General features: G+C 39.5%; 1 protein-coding gene across 1 annotated transcript; it reads right to left on the bottom strand.

The window, feature by feature from the left end:
• Window positions 1-426: 426 nt before the first annotated feature.
• On the bottom strand, window positions 427-8937 carry tuba5 (tubulin alpha 5). The gene is made up of 5 exons (XM_030734535.1): window positions 8515-8937; window positions 6792-7017; window positions 5650-5798; window positions 2403-3083; window positions 427-842 (listed from the first exon to the last, which is right to left on the bottom strand). Exons 1-5 carry the CDS (start codon window positions 8515-8517, stop codon window positions 552-554), a joined length of 1350 nt encoding a protein of 449 aa, XP_030590395.1. The 5' UTR covers window positions 8518-8937; the 3' UTR covers window positions 427-551.
• Window positions 8938-14313: the final 5376 nt, after the last annotated feature.

Below are 14313 nucleotides of genomic sequence, written 5' to 3'. Positions count from 1 at the left end.
TATCTGTGCCTGTGTAGGTTTCCTCTGGGTACTTCAACTTCCTGCAACAGTCTAAAGACACATGTGTTAGGTGAACATAAATGTGAGAGTGAATGGTCATTCTCTCAGCCCTATGATGGACTCGAAGACAGTCCTGGGTGTACCACATTTCCCCATGTAAAGTAAAGAAAAGCATTAATAAGGTAACTTGCTATTTGATTAATAGGCTCTTGTGATTTGTCTTGAGGAAAGTCTGATACTATTGCCTTGCGTAAAGTGTAGAGGCAGACAGGAAATATAAACAGAAGTGTGGGTGGAGGAGCATATATCAAAGATCCCTGGCCTGATTTGTAAAGGTGTCGTGTGGTTACCTGGCATCATCTTAGACCACTGTGTCTCTGACAAGTTTCACACAGAATTTGCAAAGACAAACTTTATTCAGAGGACAATTCAAATGCAACTTAGCTCACTTAAAAATGGCATTATAAAAAAAGGCAGCGAGAAATGTATTCGCTTTGGTTATTTGGGATGAAATAACTGCTTTGCTATCACAGATTTAGGCCTCGCAAGTTTCAGTATTCTTCGTCGTTTTCAGAGTCGGGGTTCATTCGGCCCAGCTCTTCGTAATCTTTTTCCAGACAGGCCAGGTCCTCTCTGGCCTCTGCAAACTCTCCCTCCTCCATGCCTTCGCCCACATACCAGTGGACAAACGCACGCTTAGCGTACATGAGGTCAAACTTGTGGTCAAGACGAGACCAGGCTTCTGCAATAGCAGTGGTGTTGCTCAGCATGCACACAGCCCTCTGGACCTTAGCTAGGTCTCCACCAGGAACAGCAGTTGGAGGCTTGTAATTAATGCCGACCTGTTAAGAAAAAATTAAGAATCATAAATAAAATCTACCTTAAGGTGTACTTCTTACCTTCACATCTGCTTGTTAAGGCCTCACATTGGCCCAGAGACTGGTTGCAACCCCAAGCAAACACTGGTCACTACGGAAAAATGTGTATTCCCTGACCAGCTGGTGAGTGGTTGCTTGAAGTTGCTGACAGTTGCTAAGTGAAACTGGACACAAAGCCGGTGCTGCACCCCAGCCTCCTTATGATTACTATCCAATTACTGCAGTTGCCCATAGTTTGCTTGGAAAACACTGACTTGTCTCCAAACACTCGCAAACTAACTGCTGAACAGTAGTGAAACTTTAAAAAGTGTGACCCAAACCGGAAACAGAGAATGTCTCAAAGTTGCCCCTTCAAAGGAAAAAAATAAAACTTTTACTTACTTACACATTTTTCCCTAGCGAGCTGTGGTTGCCTGGGTTCTAGGCCTGCATGACTGAGGACTACATTTTTGACATCATTACACAATTTTGGGTCCAAATGTTTCTCTAGTTCACGAAAGCAAACAAACTCTGAGAGTTAAAAATGGTGTAAATTCTTCCAGTTCCTGTTCTTCCATGTGTTACAATAAAATGTAACATCCAGGTATCAATTAATAGAGGATTTATGAGGTTTAGCAGAGTTATATGTTGGAATATCTGATTTTTAAATCACCAAACATTGGTTTCAATACCAGTCTTAAAACTCCTATATTACTCAAACTCTATTTGACTAGTTGACATATTTGACTGAGATGATCCATCCACAACACTAAGTTAGTCATTAATATGTTGCTGTGTGGTTTGGATTACTCGCATGAAAAAGTCCTACACTGTAGCTTAACGTCCACAGTGACATTTTAGTCAGCCATAGAGTTATTATTTTCTGAAGTGTTAAAATGTTTTGTGTGACATGCTTCACTTTAACTGTGCTAAAGTGAAGAGGCAGAGAATGGTGTCAAACAAAAAACAAAGGACAAAGCACTGCAGAAAGATGGGAGTCTCATTCAACACAGGAGACACTTGGAGAGAAAAACAGGGATGTTAGATAATAACTTAACAAGTGGGTTGCTAATGTAGACTGTGTATTTTAAAAAATGGACATGTCTTCATGGTCTGAAAAAGCGAAAAAGTGTAGAAGCACTTTCAACCATGATTATTTTTAATGGCCAGCAGAGGGCGACTGCTCTGGTTGCCAGAAGGATTCTGGTTCATGGGGGGGAAAGGCCCTGACCTCCATTGCTCTCTGACCTCAGTAAACATTTTCCTGATGACTTTATGGGTTCAATTGCTGGTTTCAGGTCATATTAAATCAAATATGATGTCCATTTTGTAAATTGTGGTCATCGTGATGGTCAGAATGGAGGACTCTCCAGGATATGCTCACTGGTCAATGAGTGTGCAGTCAGATTTCTCACTCAGATCACCCCTTCACTTATCTTTGCCAAGATGGCAATGTGACACTGCTCAACTTGAGGCTTTACCAACCGATTCGTGACTTAACAGTTACTTCATCAGTTTTTTATAGTATCTTTGATGGCTACTAACCTTGAAGCCAGTGGGGCACCAGTCAACAAACTGAATGGAGCGTCGGGTCTTGATATTTGCAATGGCAGTGTTTACATCCTTTGGTATGACATCGCCTCGGTACAGCATGCAGCATGCCATATATTTGCCGTTACGAGGATCACATTTGACCATCTGGTTGGTAGGTTCAAAGCAAGCACTGGTGATCTCAGCTACGGTCAGCTGCTCGTGGTATGCCTTCTCAGCAGAGATGATGGGTGAGTAGGTAACCAGAGGGAAGTGGATGCGTGGAAATGGGACCAGGTTCGTCTGGAACTCCATCAGATCGACATTTAGGGCGCCATCAAAACGAAGGGAGGCGGTGATGGAGGAAACAATCTGACCGATCAATCTGTTGAGGTTGATATAACCAGGACTCTCGATGTCCACGTTGCGACGACATATGTCGTAGATGGCCTCGTTATCGACCATGAAGGCACAGTCAGAGTGCTCCAGGGTGGTGTGGGTGGTTAGGATGGCATTGTAGGGCTCCACCACTGCGGTGGACACATGAGGAGCTGGGTAGACAGCAAACTCCAACTTGGATTTCTTGCCGTAGTCGAGAGAAAGACGCTCCATCAGTAGAGAGGTGAAGCCAGAGCCAGTTCCCCCTCCAAAGCTGTGAAAAACAAGGAACCCCTGCAGGCCAGTGCACTGGTCGGTCTGATGAGACACAACAGTTTGCAGTATTAAAGCAGCTATAACCAAATTTCATAGTCTATCAAACAAGTATATGAAAAAACTCCTTCTACTCATAAACCTACAATAAATCATCTCTGATCATGCAGCTACACCTGCAAACACCAGGTGGAGCTTTGTATTTTTCTTACAATTGAGTGTTGCGTCAAAGAACTTCTAAATACTCAAGACCTTCTACTCTCTGGTCTTCCAATTTCAAAGGGGGCACTTGCAGGATAGTGAATAGACCCTGTGGAGCTTCAAAATGTAAATTTTATGGGGTAAACATTTTTCTTCTGACAATTTTCATCATCTTTTTTTTGAGACAGTAGACACAGTAGATATAGTCCCATTATGACCCTTTCTTACAGGTTTCATTTGTAGTAAAACACCTGTCTGTGAGCCTTAGGGACATCACATCACATCACCACAAGCCACTCTGCAGCGTCTCCCATTTTGATTTTGGCAACACCAGCAGCAGAAACAGCAGAGGCGGCCTCCTGATAGCAGTCACCATCAACCACCAAAACCAACTGCTTCCTACACACACACACACGCAAGTTTCCATCTAAGCCTAACTACGTGTCTAAAGTCTAGCTACTGTTTGGAACGGTTGCTATCAAGGAAGTTTATCTCACGGTAAATCCTTAACACACCAATCAGCATGCATTAGGTGAATGCTAGCATTTTATGGGCCAAAACAGCTTCACTGTAAGAAAAACTAAAGGATAAAAATGTAGTTTTATTTCAGCTCAGACACATTATTGACTGATATATTCGTGAAAACTAAACAAAATTTTGAATTTTTTTCTTTTAGCTATTTAGATCCATTCCTTCCTCTTCTTTGAGGACTATCTCACAAGTACCAGCAGCAAAACTGCAGTCCGTTTCTACACAGTGGGATTAACAGGAAGTGAGAAAAGCTGCTCCAAATTGCCTGTTTGTAATTAATGTGCAGAAAATAGGGCAGCTCAGATACTGTTAATGAATAATAAAGCAAACAATCAATCTGGTTAACTTGCAATATTTTTAGGCCTTTAAACTACATATTATGGTCTTCATCATGGATAGAGTTAGCTAAGTGTGACGCAAGTGGCTGGGTGTGTTATAACCACTGTCTCTGCTAAAGTATGATATTTCACAGGATAATGATAAACCCAGAAAACTCCATCTGCAGATTAGGACCGTGTGGTGTGCATGAAAGAAATAGAAAAACCTCTTAAATGGTCCATTTATGATGAAAAAAAAAACATATATGTGGCAAATTTCATAGGCCAGTAATTAACCTTTAAGCTTTTTAATCTTCTCATACACGCATGTGATGATCTGCCCCTGGCTTTGCAGTGGTTTAACCATCTACAGCAAACCACTAAAGTACCAACAATATAAAAAAAAAACTTTAACATAAAACCACATATGAACAGATGTTATTGTTGTCCGTTGTTGGCTGTTTTCAGGTAAAAAATGTACCCATCTGAAATAATTAATATTAAACATAGCAGGCTGGTTCTTGGAGCAGCAAATGAGCGAATCTGACAATGTTTTTCAAAATACACTCATTTCCTGCTTGCTGGAATTTAAATGAGAACATTCATACCACTCTCACATCTCTCCGTTCAGTATGAATCAACATCCAGTAACCTGCTAGCTTGGCTTAGCCTGAAGGCTGGAAACTTTACTAGTGCAGTAAAACCAGTTCCTCTAAATTCTACTAATTACCATGTTATATTTCACTGGTGTAAACAGGTTTTATGGCGTTGTGCCAAAGTTTTTCTTAGGCAGGTGCAGCAATTTCATAAACACAAGATCTGGCAAGCCAATTAGTGAGGTTAAGGCACACAAGGAGGTGGATCTGGTTAACAGAAGCCAGTAGTACTGGTATATTAGAGTTACTTCCTTATCTTCTCATCTGATTTAAATCAAGAAAGCAAATAGGTATATTCCCTAGTCACGTATTTACTTATACAGTGGTGGATGCTCATATTAAACATGGCAAAAGTTTCAAATAATGAGGTCAGTGAATGCACAAGTAATCCCTGTGAGCCAGACTGCTCTAAACACTCAGTTTCAGACAGTTTTTTTCTATTATTATTTTTTACATAATGTAATCGAGAGCAAATATCCTTATTATAGCCGTCTTAGGTGCACAGCTGCTGTTTGTGAGGAATCACCTTAAAGGGAGAAGAGCTCAAATAGATTATTTCTGATGTTGGATGAACTGAGGGGCTACAGTATCAGAAGAGTCAAATAATACAGTAAATATATGGACACTGAAATGAGCATATTTCACTTCCTGTAGAAAAAAATTTCCTACTCAGGCAGAAAAGGTGCCTGTTTGAAGTTACAGCCACTGAACTCCAAATAAATAAATAAATAAAGACAGACATAGAAAAACTGAACATAATGCTCCAAATAACAGTAGGTTTTTACAGTTTGCTCGTGTATTAATCATTAATCTCATGCTATAAAACTATTATAAGAGCACCATTACCCCTACTGATAAATAAGATTGCTTGAAAAAAAATAACAGAGCTTTTTCATTATTACTGACCATTTTACGGATGCGCTCCATGACCCCATCAATGATTTCTTTCCCGACAGTGTAATGACCTCGAGCGTAGTTGTTGGCTGCATCCTCCTTTCCAGAAATCAGCTGCTCCGGGTGGAAGAGCTCCCTGTACTTTCCCACTCTCACTTCATCTGGAAGGAAAGATTACATTCAGACCTGAATCATCTCCATCAAGCCATTATGGCATGGTCCTAGATCTCCCCTGAGTTTTTAGATTGTTTTTTTACTTTAAATTATTATTTAGCATTCTATTTGTGTCATATGTTTATTGTTACATCTGATTTTCATGTTTTTGGTTAGTGTCTTGGTTAGGGTTCTTTGAGTGTGGTATCCTATCCCAGTTCAGTTAGTTACTTCCCGTTTTATTTTGGTGAGTATACGTCTCTTGCACTTTGCTTTAAGTTTTACTTCTTATCCTTGATTAGCTGCACCTGTTTCTTGTTACCCAGCTGTTTCCTCTCCCCTCCTTAAAGAAATTAATCCCCCATACAGATGTTATGAAAGGAGGAACTATCCCTAGAGGTCGATTTTATTTATTTATTTATTTTTTGTAGGTTGTAAATATGCTTTTAAATAATGTAAACTTGGGCATTTTATCATGGGAGTCTTTGGAGATTGACTCGCTGTTGGAGTCAGCCTCAAGTGGCCATTACAGGAACTGCAGATTTAACATTTCTGTATTGGGTTTATTTTTCCGTCCCTGAGGTTGCTGCATGATTTGAAACCTTTTACTACATTATTTTTAGGTTATGGCTCCCAAGGTGAAATGCTTTTTGCAGAGTTTCAGTGAAACTACATTACAGTTAAATAAAAGGGTAAGATAAAATGGAACAATCAATAGTCTGGAAAAGAGCAAGACATATTGGAAGAAAATGTTCTGCCCTTGCTGAAATCCACTGAATAATGTACTCTACATTCTGCTATTTACATAATACCCATTGAATAAAAGGTGAAAGACTCACCACTGCACTTGTTGCCTGGATACCAGTCTTACCTACATGGCCCGTGTGGATTGAAATGCGTCACACTTGATGCTTATGACCACAAATAATTGGACACGTCAAATGGCAATAAAAAAATAAAGAAAAGGGGTAAAAATAGCACATTATACAAAGGCTGCTCACCAACTACTGTGGGCTCCAGGTCTACATATATCGCTCTTGGAACATGACGCCCAGAGCTCCCAGTATTGAAGAAAGTGTTGAATGGATCTTCTCGAGAGTTTGCTTCTGCAGGAGCGTCCAGGAAGACACCATCAGGCCCAACACCGTGCTCCAGGCAGAAAAGCTCCCAGCAGGCATTTCCTGTCTGGACACCTGCTTGGCCCACATGGATAGAGATGCACTCTCTCTGTTCAGAAAAAGATGCAGGTGGAAGTTTATCACAGACACAAAGCATAAAATCAGCATAATTTTCCACAGCAAACATCATTTCTAATACACACACACACACACACGCACACACACACACGCGCGCGCGCGCGCGCACACACACACACACACACACACACACACACACACACACACACACAAATCCACTTCACAGGGCTCTTCAGAAAACAAACTGCACTTTCTGCTTGTCCCAGATGTATATTTGAAGTCATAGTCATTCACGATAAAGGTGCTCATTAAGCAATGAAAGTAAAAGGAAAAAAGTACCAGTGAAATTTGATTAGGGTGTTTTTCTGCATAGAGGAAATTTTGGCAACACCTAAAAAAGTTTTGGTCCGAGCCAAAGAAAAAACACTGGAATCAGTTTTTAAAACTTGTTTTGTTTCAATTTATGACAGCAGAATACGTGGTTTTGTTTACAAAAAGGCCAAAAATACCTAGAAAATGAATTAAGTTCTGTCACACAGGTTAACACAGACTCGTTTCCTTTACTGTTGTATCACCAATAATCTAAGCCAGGAATTGCCATTGTTCATATTCTAATGAAAACAAATTGGCTCAAATCATGAAAAAAAAAAAATCCATTTACTCAAATTCTGACACATGGAAAATCCCAACTTGAGTAAAAGAGAAAAATCTGTAAGTAAAATTATCCAAAAAAAAAGTATTATACATACACATAGAAATACTCAGTGAATGTCAGAACCTAACAATTATTGAAGTTACAAAATTTTAAATTATGCTGAAAACAATTACATCTCATAATTTGGTTTAAAATTCAAACTTTTTTACCTTTACACTGTAGTTTAGCGTTCAGTGCAAAAAGATCAGCTAATACACTCTCCCGTGTGCCATGTGTCATGCCCCTGCGCTCCCTATTGTTAGGTGTCAACAAAAGGAAGAACAGGCCAAGCTTATTTCAACACTCTGCTGCCGCATCTTTCAAAACCTGCCATCAGTCGTGTTTCAGCATGTTGAAAATTTCAGCTCGTTTTACCCGGAGGCAGAACATCCCCTAAGATGATTTTTCATTGTTGAGTGACATTTTTTTTAAGTCACAAGGAGACTATAAAGAACATGAACATTGACTAATAGCACGCCAATAGTTCAATATTCACCCATAAATACACTACAAGCTTTGGATTAACCCACCTGATGGGAAGAATAAATGAAAAGGACAAGATTGTGACCAAAAAATGGCGTCCAAGTCCACGCACTCAAGGTATGTTTGAATAAGTGGTCTGAAGACATTCAAATATATGGAGGTGTAATGGCTTTCAGGGTTAAGGACCCTGGAATTATGATTGATGAACTAAAGGTGCAAACAGTAATGTGAGAGACAGAACAAATGCAGAGCGCAGACTGCATGTGCAGAACACGGATCACTGAGAAAAGGTGATTTTTATACATTAAAAAACAAATATTAAAGCTTCTCCAATTCCAGAAAATCTCTTACCATGTTGCTCCAGATGATTTTAACAGCAGCTTCTGTTGTGGAGTATCTGAAGTTTAGCGTCTGTCAGTGAGGCTCCACACAGACACAGACTGTATAATTCCTCTGCAGCGTCCCAGGACGAGTAACGTGTCTCCGCAGCACAGCTCGGTTCTGTCCCGCCCAGCGCCCACCGCTCTTTATACGTGCAGACGCCTCTCGGTTGGGTCTGTCTAAAGGTGCTGATTCAGGGCTTTGGGAGGAGGAAGAATATAGATGCGTGGAGGGAGGGATGATAGCTTTCCTCCCACATTAAGCAAGTTCTCCCTCAAAATGTTGTTTTAGACACTTTTCTGGCTTGTTGTTACTTGCATGCTTTAGGAAAAAAGACATTTGGACAGAAAATCAGACGGCCTTCTCATCTTTGACAAGTTTATTCCTATTTTTCTCTCCTGGTAAAGCAAATGTTGACTGTTTTATAACATCACACAGTTTATCTTTTGTTTTCAGCACTTGGCTCCTTTGTTTAGTAGAATGGAGAAAAAAGTATTACACAATAAAGCGTGCTTTCAAACTCTACACATATCTATATTGCATTATGAAACTGTTAGGCGTTATATTTTCTGTAGTCAAAGTGGAGCAATTTAATTAAATACTTAATATGAACAGTCTAGAGGTTTGTTTAGAGGAAAGTATTTTATACTTTTTCCCTATTGAGCCAAAAACAACCATTTAAAATACCATTTGAACAAAGGAAAGTTTTTATTTGCTTGAATTGCTAACAATCTTAGTTTAAACTGGTAATCGGTTTAATTCTTTTTTTTTTTTTTTTTTAATTTCCTTATGTAAATCTTAAGAGTACATAGCAACTGCAGTTATGTGAAAAAGAAAGCTTTTCACAGGACTCTGTGCAGTCCTGTGAAAAGCTAATTACACCTTTACTGCTTCCATAAGAATTAAGAGGGTAAGTAGCAGCCAGGTGCTGCTAATCAAATGCAAGTGTGAGCACCTCTACAAAAGCGGTTTTGGCAGTTTGCTGATCTGGAGCATTCAGGTGTGTGTTATCACAGTGCCAGGGAGGAAAGACTTCAGCAGTGATCTTAAAGAAGCAATTGTTGCTGCCCATCAATCTGGTAAGGTTCATAATGCCAATTCCAAACAATCTGAAGTCCATCATTCTACATGGAGAAACATTATTCACAAGACGAAAACACTCAAGACAGTCGCCAATCTTCCCGGGAGTGATCATCTTAGCAAATTCACTCACAAGGGGCAAGACTGTGCAATGCTCAGAGAAACTGCAAAAAACCCAAGAGCTACATCTCAGGCTCTACGGCAGCACGGCTTAAGTTTACAAAGTTGCATCTGAACAAACAGCAAAACATCTGGAACAGTGTCCTTTGGACAGATAAGACCAAAGTGGAGATGTTTGGTCAAACACAGCATATCAGCAGAAACACCTCATACCAGCTGTGTAGCATGGTGGTGGAGGGGTGATGATCTGAGCTTGTTTTGCAGCCACAGGACTTGAGCACCTTGCAGTCATTGAGTCAACCACAAACTCCTCTGTATACCAAAGTGTTCTAGAGTCAGATATGAGGTCATATGTCAAACAGCTAAGGCTCGGCTTAAGTTGGGTCATTAAGCAAGACAATGATCCCAAACACAGCAGAGAATCTATAACAGAATGTCTGAAATAGAAAGGAATCAAGTTGCTGCAATGGCCCAGTTAAAGTCCAGACCACAACATGATTGGAATGCTGCGGTGGGACCTTCAGAGAGCTGCGCGTAAACAAATACCTACAAACCTCAGTGAACTGAAGCACCATTGTAAAAAAAGGGTGGAACAAAATTCCTCCACAACAATGTGAGAGACTGATAAAGTCATACAGAAAACGATTACTTCAAGTTATTGCTGCTGAAGGTGGTTCTACAAGCTGTTGAATCACGAGGGTGTACTTAGTTTTTCACAGGACTGCATAAAGCCCGGTGAAAACTTTCTTTTTCAGATAATTGTACATGTCAAATCAGTAGAGGGGACTTAAAGCATGCAAAATTTTCCCTCTGAAAACCTGTGGAGTAGAGATAAACAGAAATCACCCAAGAATCCCAAGAAACATATATTTTTTTGTACTTTCTGTGACTTAAAACATTTTGCATATGAGGGGAAAAAAACTGAAGAAAGTCAGCATTTATTGAAAAAATATCACCTACTGCGCAGGTTGGTTCCCTGCAACAGAATATTGTCCTCAGTTTTGTGCCATGAAATGTAATATTTATCTTTTATTAAAAAGACCTGCTGAAATGATCCTGTATCATAATTTGCAGGTTTTGAAAGGCGGCCTTTCAGCAGTATCTGATTGCCCTCCTCAGCATTTATCAAATCAAAGCTTCAGCTTGACAAACGAGCCGACAGTCTTCTCTGGTGTGTTTGGTAAACATGAACTCTTTGTTTTTTGTTTTTTTTTGGAAACCACAGGAACAGAGCTCAATTTATGTGTCAGATAGTATTTCCTTTCTGGAATAAAGATACTGAATAGTAGGAAAAGCACCTATTGTTAGAGATATTACCAGCAAGGGCTCTGAGCTAAAATACCAATAACATAACAGTAACATAACATTTAGCAGTTCATCAATGTGCGAACAAAGTACTGTTCTAAAGTAGCCACTTTGTGACTTTGTACTCCACAATATTTACTTTTGATTTATTTATATGACATTTTACAAAATTGTGTCTGTTTGTGGAGCTTTTCATCTGTCTGTCAGGGGAATATTCATCTTTCTTCCTACCACATAGTTTCACGGCCCTTTTAGAGGGAGCCCAATTCTTAGGTTGGGAAGCACCACAGTAGTTTTAATTGTTAAACATGAGCAATAACTAACAGTAAAAAGCTGCTATTGTATTGGTGCAGCACTTACATTCTCATCTAATTACCAATCTTTTTCTTGCACACATAGTTGCAGTATATAATAAAAAGTCATACATTATGTTAACAATAACTGTATAATATGAGAGCTTAGGAAGCAGTGGTGCTGAAGGTGCTGCAGCAGCCCCTGGCTGATGGTAGAGGACCTGCAAACTACAAACTGAGTCCTTTTTAATTAAACTGTGTCAGTTATTCGCTCAGGTTTTAACGTAGCATCAATATGCAGATTAGCCTCAATAATGCAATGCTTTTGGGTTTCCAGTGATTTGAACTGTATCAGTGGTCGATGTTCTTGACCTGAAGTTATTTACTAAATCTGGCTTGTTTATAACAGCCACTGCAATGCTGCTGCTGTGTAAATAATGCTGCTGGTGAGCATTGTGCTTTAGACTGAAGCCTTGCAGATGCAGTGTTTCTCTGCATGTAAACTGCAGAGTCAATGGTTACAGTTTTAACATTACAAAGATTTAGTACTTAAATAATTTTTATAGGCCATTATCATATAAAAAAATAAACAATCAATACAGATTTTACAATATGCTGTATATCATTTAAACAATGCTCTGTGCTGAGAGTGCCACCCAACTCATGCTGTCACCCCCCATAGCAACAAGTCTGGACATGAAATTTCTTCTCTATTAGATATTCCACAAGCAAACTGTGCGTATGTATAACTGCAAAGTGGAAGTATTTACCAACCACAGAAACACATCCATGTCTGGAAGTTTCACTGCATGAGTTTCCATGGCTAAGCAGCTCCTGCAGGTGTAATGTGTAGGTAGCCCAATTCTTGTGTCCTTATAGTATATGTTAGAGATTCATAATAGTAATTTGGAAACTGAGTTACTGGCATAAACATCTGTGGTAGCCATTATATGGGTTGAGCACATCACATGTTTCTAAATATTAAAAATGGAGTGGTGCAGTAATAACACTGATGAGTCTACCCTGCACTGTATTGTGAATGGGGTATCAAACTATTCTGTTTGCCAGGATGGTTCTTCATGCTTTCAATGTGGATCTAAGAGATGACTTTTCATTGATGCAGTGAATATGCAATGTTTCTACATCACCAACTATCAGAAGCGTGGACACAGGGTGGACCTTCCCCTGAATGACCAAAATTTACAAAATGAACTTCATGTTTCATATAAAATGAACAGAAATGAGTGACTGAGCACATCAGGAAACTCATCGGGATTGTGCTTACAGAGGTCAAGTTTGAGGGCCATTTTCCCATAAACCAGTAGGACCAGAACCACAGGTATCGCCCCCTGGTGGCTACTAAAAAGAATGCATTTTAAGCCACTTAAGCATCAGCTTCTCTTCTAAGACCCAGAAGTTACATGCATGTTTTATACTGTCTGTCGGCTAGAGTGCAGAGCTGATCTCCTCAGTTTCAAGTTTTAAAAGTATGACCACCTCCCCTTTTACAGTCACTAGGTCCACTGCCAAACATCCCCAAAAGCCCACAATTTTGGACACATTAATAATTTATTACTAAAAAACAGTATTTTTCTTTCTTTTTTATTGTAGAACATTTTCAGTGCTGCATGTTAAAATACTCGGATCTCCCATGGTCTCCCCTGAGTGGTTGTTGGTCCTGTGCCACTCTCGGCCTTACGCTTGTGTGCTGCTTTATATTTTTACTCTGGGAGTCCAGTAAAGTAGCTGTGAATGATTCACAGTTCAAAGAAATGCTTATTTATCTAATACTGGCAGCTGAGGTTTACCTGCTAACGTGAAACTTCAGCCACATTCAGTGTTGACATAATCCACCATTTCGACATCATACCTCTGCCAGAGAAGCTTTAAAGCCCGGTACCTTTGAAAGACACGGGGAGGGCCTAACAGAAGGAGCAGCGGCGCTGCACGGGGCGAGAGCCATCGGGGAGTTTATGTCCTACTTGCAGGTTATATCAGTGAGAGAGCACTGAATCATTCACACAGAGAAAGGAATCATCTACTGGGTAAAACACTATTACATCATAACATCTGCCTTTTTTTTTTTTTGAAGTTTTTTGTGTAAAAATGGTTAACTGGGACAGTACGGATTATAAGATACATATACCACTTACTTGTATTTCGATTGTATTTTTTAAAAATAAATAAACAAAATCAATTTTGACCAAGCGACCTGCCTTATGTGTGCTCTACACAAATTCTGATATATCACAGAAAATAACAGAAAAACAAGACAAGACTACTTGTCTTGTCTTGTCTTGTCTTGTAGCTAGGGGTGTGCGATATATATTGTCTACAATAATATCGTAATTGCCGTGTTAACGATGTGCGAGCTGACATTATTGAGTATGCTAATTAGGAAAGAAAAAAACAAAACAATCCTTTACGTTCACCTTTAAGCTCACAGTTCACCTATCTCCCCATGTTTGTTCTGTTTGTCTTCTTGGATGGGTGTTCTGTTAACTGTAATTTCCCCATTGTGGGATCAATAAAGTATCATCATCATCATCATCATCACCAAAGTATGTATGTTACAATCACTGCGTCATAAACCAGCGACGTTCTCAGGGCTCACTTGTTTGGAGCCACGCTGAAGCGGTCTTGCAGAAAAGTGGGTTTCTCATCAGATGAGGGTGTGTAGTTTCTGTGATTTATTTTGCTATAATGTAGGTGGAATCCCTCTGGACAGCCTCTTATTTTATTTATTTTTTTCTCCTTCTGTCAAGTCTTCCATATTGAGCGATTGGTTTTGAAAAACTCGCCAAAGTTTTTCTATTTACAATTGTCATGCCAGGACACTCTTGAAAAAGAAATTTTAATCTCAACGTGTTTTTCCTGGTTAAATCAAATAAAACACAAGTTAATGTCTCACAAACACTGATTTAAATCTCATATTTTACAAGCTTGCACTTCTTGTATGAACACATTTTTA

The sequence above is a fragment of the Archocentrus centrarchus genome, chromosome 7, assembly GCF_007364275.1.
Source record: "Archocentrus centrarchus isolate MPI-CPG fArcCen1 chromosome 7, fArcCen1, whole genome shotgun sequence".
Lineage (NCBI taxonomy): Eukaryota > Metazoa > Chordata > Actinopteri > Cichliformes > Cichlidae > Archocentrus > Archocentrus centrarchus.
Note: the sequence above shows the minus strand (reverse complement) of the source record. Positions and strands in the feature narration are given on the sequence as shown.

Coding starts and splice junctions, on each gene's coding strand:
- tuba5 (XM_030734535.1), bottom strand. Junction 5,799..6,791: donor CCTGGAGCCCACAGTAGTTG/GTGAGCAGCCTT, acceptor CTTTCCTTCCAG/ATGAAGTGAGAGTGGGAAAG. Junction 843..2,402: donor GGTGCCCCACTGGCTTCAAG/GTTAGTAGCCAT, acceptor TTTTCTTAACAG/GTCGGCATTAATTACAAGCC.